Genomic DNA, 7,113 nt, shown 5'->3' with positions numbered 1-7,113 from the left:
CGTAAATGACGTCACCCACGACAACAGCTAAGCTAAGTTAGCCGAGACGACACTCTAAGTCGGACGGACACGATTTTCTGCCAATCTGTGTTTTTCCCTTTATGGCCAAATGTATTTTTTACTACAACTGTCTTGTTGACGGCGTCTTTTATTCGTTCCACTGGGGTTTAGCAGGTGTGTTTATAAAGAGACGAAAATTGTTTGGGGACTATCCCCCACCTTCTAGTTGAGATGGTATAACCCAAGAGGCAAAATGACGCTTGCTACTGTTGTTGCGAGTTGCCATTCGTTCTACTAAACCATTAGTCAAACGCCATCATGTCTTCTGTCGTTATTACACAAACAAAAATCTCTTTACCGTTACTAGTGTTAGTGCCTCAATATGGCTACGCTCGTGAAAGCAATACAACAAACTCAAACGCGTCTTCGTTCAATGTTATCAACTAATATCCGGATTAATTTTATTATTTATTTTATTTTCCTCAATTCTCCGGAGAAATTTTCATAAAAATTTGAAAAACCCGGAATTCCGGGAAAATCTGGAGGACTTTCATCTCTGAAAATAGTTGTTTAATTTGGATATATATCAGATTGTCATTGTGACTGGTTATTGTTTGTCTGTGTGCGACCTGCAATTGGCTGGGAACTAATTCAGGGTGTACCCCCGCCTACTGTCCAAAGACAGCTGGGATAGGCTCCAGCACACCCGAAACCCTTGTGAGGAAAAGCATTTCGGGTGATGGATGGATATATATATATTTTTAAATATTCTGGAGTACACTGGATGAACCACTTACTCACTTCATCAATACCCCCCCCACTCCCTGATTACGGGAAAACTCCCAGGAAAATAGAAACAAGCAAAAGTCATTCCAATTGTTAAATCTAGGACAGGTGATCAGGTGAGTAATTATAGGCCTATCAGTATTCTTCCTGTATTCGCAAAGATTCCAGAAAAGGTTGGAGCAGTGCAACTGATGAGTCACTGAGAAATAAATTATCTGCACCCATTACAATTTGGGTTCAGACCCAAATATTCCACAGAAAGAGCAAATTGCTATCTGTTGGAGGAAAAAAAAAAAAAAAAAAAATCTAACCAGACAAGGGAGATGTCGTCGATCTTAAAAAGGCATTTGATATATCAAATCATAGCATTAGGTATAAATAGTGTGATGCTGTGCATTGGAGATTGTTTTTCCTTCGTCTATGTTGTGGCATCAGTACCTATTAAAATAAACATAAAATGAAAAATGAAAATCTAAATATGTGTGCCAAAAAGGTCTGTGTGTGTGTGTGTGTGTGTGTGTGTGTGTGTGTGCGCGCGTGCGTGCTTTCCCAAACATACACGTCAAATGTTTCAGCTGAGGTTTTGAACGTACCAGATTTGGGTGTGCTGGGTGTTGCAACGTCATTCTGACCCCTGGCAGGGGTGGCTGGGGCCGAGGTGGCTTCAGATCCAATGGTGCACTGTAGCAATGGGAGTGACACCTGAGGAGACCGAAAACAGTAATTACTACTGTTAAAGCAGCTCCAAGTTGAATGCAAAATGGAAGCTTGAGAACAACAACAAAAAGTTTATCTACCAAATCAAAGTGGGGCGACAGGTTGGGGCCAAGTTGGACCACTAGGTACCACCACACCTCCACCTTGGTAAGCATTAGCATCTCTGTACGAATATTGATCGACATGAGGGGCTGCATGAGAAGCTTCATGCGCTTTCCACTGCAAAGGATGTCTGAGAAAAACAAGATTGCAGTTAGAGGAGCTCAAAAGAAACGTAGGGGGCGGGGGGAGAAAAATAAAAGACTCACTTGGATTAAGAGCAAAGTTATCGATCAAACTCTTCCAGGCGATAAAAGCGATTTTCTTGACGGTAGGAGAGGAGCTGCGAAAGCCCAGCTCCTCCAAATGGAGCAACGAGTTGATAAAGGGACCTCCTCGGTGGAGCAGCTAAGAAGCAAACATGAGGTTGGTGAGGTTGCATCTTTCAGGATCACAAAATCATTGTTTGAAGTCACGATTTAGATTCCAAAGCCGTAAATGCTTCAGCCCGAGCACAAATTGTGTTTATCCGTTTTCTGTATATTAGTAGTCACCACCGCATCAATAAAACCATCAACCCCCCCAGAATTGCCTATTCCCCACCCTCGAGTACAGAGACTGCTAGCTAACACACAGATGGACAAACAAACCCAAAATACAAAGTTCTATGGATTGTTATCGCTCTTTTTTTTACTGGTTTAACTTCGGTGGAAAGCAAAGATAAACTCTGTAGCCTATTAATTATGCTGTCTTTGATCATGAAAACATAGCAAAAACAAAAAATCCTTTGGTGGCCCAAGACTTTTATACAGTGCCGTATATATATATGAAACCTTCAGCAGCGTTTAAAAATGTCAAATGTTTTTGTGTTCACTCGGTCTTAATGTCCTGAAATGTTCAGAATGTATTTATTTTACTAAAGTATTCTAACTAATATCCTTATCACTTTCGGAATCAATACAAATGAAAAAGAAGTTGAAGGTGCTTAGTTTTCAGCTATTATTCCAATACATTTTTGCCCTGGTACCATTTCAGTAATTGGTATCAGGATACAATGTGGAGGTATACTGTAGTATCAAAGTCAAAATGTTGGTATCATGACAGCACTTTATGGTAGAGCTGTTATGTGCGAGAAATGTATCAATAGCATTAAAAAAAAAAATTAACAAGTGTACCTTCCCGAGAAGTTTTACAAATAATGGCCAGAGCTTGAGGACATTCATTTCATTTTTGGACATGAAAAGCTTCTGTAGCTCTGGAATCAGTTTCTGTGAAGAGAGACAAAACCTGGATGAATCGTTTTGCCATTAAGATCGTTTACCTTCAGAGGACGGTTACCCACCGCAGACATCAAGGGCTCAATGCTAGCAGCCACTTCCATCTGTTTTTGCAGCAGCAAAGGCAAACCCATCTCCAAGGCAGCCGCTGCCCGCAGTCGCACCTTGGAAGTCGAGTGCACCACCAGAGGGATGACAAGCTTGGCCCAGCACACAGCCCACTCTCCCATCTGAGCTGGAACCTGCTCCAGCAGCCTAGAAGCGCCAGGAAACCGGATGATCATAATTCTAATTCTGCTCAAGTCCCAAAACATGCTATGTTTGATATTATGTGGATTTGTACTCTGCAGTATGAAGTACCGACTTTGTAAGAGTGTAGCGTGAGAAATAGGTTACACTTTTTTTTTTTTTTTTTGAATGACTCAGTTTCTGATTCCGGTCCCTCTTTTCGATTCCAGTTCCAAACAATTTTGAATTCGCATTCTTTATGGGGTCTGGGTTTAACCCTTTCATGCACCATGTAACCTGATAACATGATAAGCTGTCCACTGTACTAACCGCTGTCCCTGAAAGGGTTAAAATCAGAGGTGTCCAAACTAGAGCTCTAAATTTTTTGCTGCCCACAGCATTGTCAAAAATGAACAGTTGACATGGCCCATGTCGTTCACCTGCATTGTACTACAGTACTTACTTTCTACACTGGGTGGCAAGGGAGAGAAGAGAAGAAGTGGGTGGCCATCTCTTACTTTGTTTTCATCCAATCACACATCATTCGGGTCATTGGCCATCTCAAAATCCTGAAAAATTACTTTTCCCGTTATTACCTCTCTGATTTTTTTAATTTACTTTAGTGTGTTGGAAAAAGGAACTATGCCAAAGTGGGCTTTGGAAGAAAAAGTTTAATCACACTTGGTGTATACAAAAACATAAATTTGTTATTTCTGGATGAAATCGACTGAACTTGTAGAATTTTCATTCTATTAACTTTTTAATTTTTATAGAACTTTACTATGAATTTCTGAGTGTTATTTATAAACAGGACTAATGTCACACCTGTGAACGTGAATGTGTGTCCCCCCCCCTCTCAACACAAGCACTTTCTCTAATTAGCTTGATTTTTTGAAAACTGCATGAAAATAAATGTACACAAATGTAACTTAGTATACACATGTTGCTCCCACTGACCTGGTGTATAAATTAGCCAAACAGAACAACTTGCCAACCTATTTCAGATTACAAGCAGGTACAGTATGTAATCGTAAATAGTTCTTGAGAAAAATGTTCACATCTGCCAATTCGGGCAATGTGCCTGCAGCATTGTGGACACACTAGTATCTATTTGCTCCCACTGAGAACACGCTCGCCTGGTATAGAAAATACATATGCTTACAACACATATAGATTAAAAGATATTTACAATGTACAGTGAAACTCCTCTAGAACGAAACCTACATGGGCGAAAATACCCCCTTATGTGAAAAAATCTTCATGCATTAACACAATTCCCATTCTCCTGCCCCCCATACGACGAAAAACCCCCTGTTGCTTATACGAAATCATTTTCTCTGCTCCAGCCTCGCAAAGACATTCACTACAACGAAGTTTTATCCAACAGCGACCTCTACCGGTTCGTTCGGAAACGGCAACAGCAAACACCACACTGGTTTACATAGTGAACAATGTTTATTTCGGTCACAGCTGCGAGTTTCCTGGACTCAACAAACTCATAGCTGCTCTGCCATTGCCAAGAGGGACCTAACTGGAGCGCTTCTCTCTCATTAGCGCTCCAGTTAGCGTAATGTTTTTAGCCTTCGAGAGCTAACTAGGCCGTCGAAGACTATGAAGCGTCCCGCGGCTCGACGGACATTCAAATAAACGATCGTTTCCTCGAATGCTTTACTTGTTATCATGCTAAAAACAGCCACGGGACGCTTCGTAGTCCTAGACGGCCTAGTTAGCTCTCGAAGGCTAAAAACATTACGCTAATTAGCGCTCCAGTTAGCGTAACGTTTTTAGCCTTCGAAAGCTAACTGTGGCCATTTAGAACTACGAGGTGTGGCTGGTTTAAAAGTTCATTGCATGAACATCAGCTGAGCAACGCTGTCTTGGGTTAGGGTTAGGTAGAGACAGTGAGATGGTGGAAAGAAAAGCCACCGGGTCCAGAAGTATTTGTTATTGTTAGATTCAGACGAGGATGGACGTTGCATTGCTAAAATGGCTACAAAACTGACCTTTTGATGTCAAGCAGCTAAGACAAGAAGAGCTCTGATGCTGGAAGAGAGGTTAAAAGTGATCAAAATGAAAGACGGAGCAAGCAAAATAAATGACATGATCCAAGAAATTGATGTAAGTGAAAGTGAATGCTGATTGTAAATTTCGCAATTTCTTTACCTTTTTTTCTTTCTACACTGACAATATGAAGTGTCAAATAAGTGTATGCTCATACTTATGCACTATTGGAATAAAAATAGAGTACACATACGTTTGTGTGCGTGTACACATATGTTTGTGTGGGTGGGTGTGTGTGTGCTTACATCTGAGACCAAATTTGCTACAGTGAAAAACCCCCTGTTGTGAAAAATTTCTTGCCGCAAACACGATTTCGTTGTAGAGGAGTTTCACTGTAATTCTAATAAACAAAATACCTTTACTAGTGACTCAAAGAGTAAAATCTTTTTAGGTCATGAGGTCATTGCCAGAGTGCCGGCCATCAAAATGATTTCTCTATTTCAATGTGTATTTCAAGTGGCACCCGTGCTGGTTTTGTTCGGACTGACAGACCAACACAACACAATTTGCATGGATGGGTGTTTAAGGTCGAAACTCCACAAGTATCAATACCAGGCAGTGAGTTAGTTACCCAGAAATAGACAACGATAAACTAATATTCTGCATATTAAATGGGGCATACTGTTCAGTTGGCCTGTACTGACTCTTCCCTATTAATTAAAATGACAGTCACCTCAACACTATATAACTGGTTGGTAGTGGCAATTTCCCGGATTTAATGATCACACACCTTTGTAGTAACATATTTCAACATTACTTAATTGCCAATTACACTGTGTATTTATTGTATGCTTCTATGTTTGTTTGATCAGAACAGTGTGTGTGTGGTTGGGCATTTTTCTGCCGCAGTCACAATTGCAGATATCAGAAACATATTGGGGTTTTCTCCCCACCTTTGGAAGAAGCCCGATTCTGGTCTGCAGATGTTCGATCTCGTATATTTTTGCCTTTCAATGCTGGCTGGACTCATACATCATAATGTGCCACTTCACAGGGTTCCCACTCTTCCACTTGCTTTTTATTTATGGACCCTTTAAGGACTTTTGAGGGCTAATTTAGCATTTTTAAGGACTTTTTCTCCATTCAGGATTTAATGCCCGCTCAGCAATATGCGGGCTGAACAGAAAGCCACATAACACTGAGCTGGTGTTCAAATCATTGCTGCCAAAGGAAGGGCACATCTTTATTTTTAGGGGCAATCAGCTAACCCTTTATTTGACATGCTGTATGTCAAATTTTCATTCTCCTACCTGTATTTCAGGTAGGAAAATGAAAAAAAACTTGAATTCATTCTCAAATAAAGTAGACTAAGAAAAATTTTAATTTAGAAAATATCAAACTTCAATTTATTTTCGAATAAAAACAATATGGATTTTTATTGATTTTAGAAGCTTTCCGTGAAAATTAAGGACAATTAAGAACATAATTGTACAACTTCTCTTTTTATGGATTTTTTATTAACTTTAAGGACCTGTGGGAACCCCGCTTCAGCAAAAAACAAATTGTCTTACTTTGACCTTGCTTTGTGGCACTGGGAGACTGATTTAGTACTCGGAAAATTTTGGTAGCGGTCTCTGTTCTTGAGTTATTTAGGGACAAAGGGTTTGGGTTACATCAGGGAGGTATAGGACTCTTCTCTGCAAATTAAACCGGTATAAAAACTCATTCATACCGCAGGCTATCATTTTAATCAATAAACCATTAGAGGGAGGCAGACAAGCGGAAGGACATGAGTGTGGTGGGGGTGAGGGGGTGCATATGACTGTAATGTACACTCACCGGCCACTTTATTAGGTATACCTGTCCAACTGCTCGTTAACACTTTTTTCTAATCAGCTAATCACATGGCGGTAACTCAGTGCATTTAGGCATGTAGACATGGTCAAGTCAATCTCCTGCAGTTCAAACCGAGCATCAGTATGGGGAAGAAAGGTGATTTGATTGGCTTTGAACGTGGCATGGTTGTTGGTGCCAGATGGGCTGGTCTGAGTATTTCAGAAACTGC

The 7,113-nt window shown here is 40.5% G+C and overlaps 1 protein-coding gene across 6 annotated transcripts in view; it reads right to left on the bottom strand.

Moving 5' to 3' along the window:
* Positions 1-7,113, bottom strand: part of rif1 (replication timing regulatory factor 1) — a 32,889-nt gene that overhangs the window by 21,207 nt on the left and 4,569 nt on the right. For all 6 annotated transcript variants that reach the window (XM_019876916.1, XM_019876914.1, XM_019876913.1 and 3 more), the window contains exons 7-11: positions 2,885-3,074; positions 2,718-2,810; positions 1,812-1,950; positions 1,584-1,735; positions 1,380-1,488 (exon numbers count right to left, since the gene is read on the bottom strand). In XM_019876916.1, the coding sequence (XP_019732475.1) occupies positions 1,380-1,488; positions 1,584-1,735; positions 1,812-1,950; positions 2,718-2,810; positions 2,885-3,074 (683 nt within the window). The remainder of the gene's footprint in view (positions 1-1,379; positions 1,489-1,583; positions 1,736-1,811; positions 1,951-2,717; positions 2,811-2,884; positions 3,075-7,113) is intronic.

Source organism: Hippocampus comes, unplaced genomic scaffold (genome assembly GCF_001891065.2).
Source record: "Hippocampus comes isolate QL1 unplaced genomic scaffold, H_comes_QL1_v1.1 scaffold110, whole genome shotgun sequence".
NCBI classification, from domain to species: Eukaryota; Metazoa; Chordata; class Actinopteri; order Syngnathiformes; family Syngnathidae; genus Hippocampus; species Hippocampus comes.
Note: the sequence above shows the minus strand (reverse complement) of the source record. Positions and strands in the feature narration are given on the sequence as shown.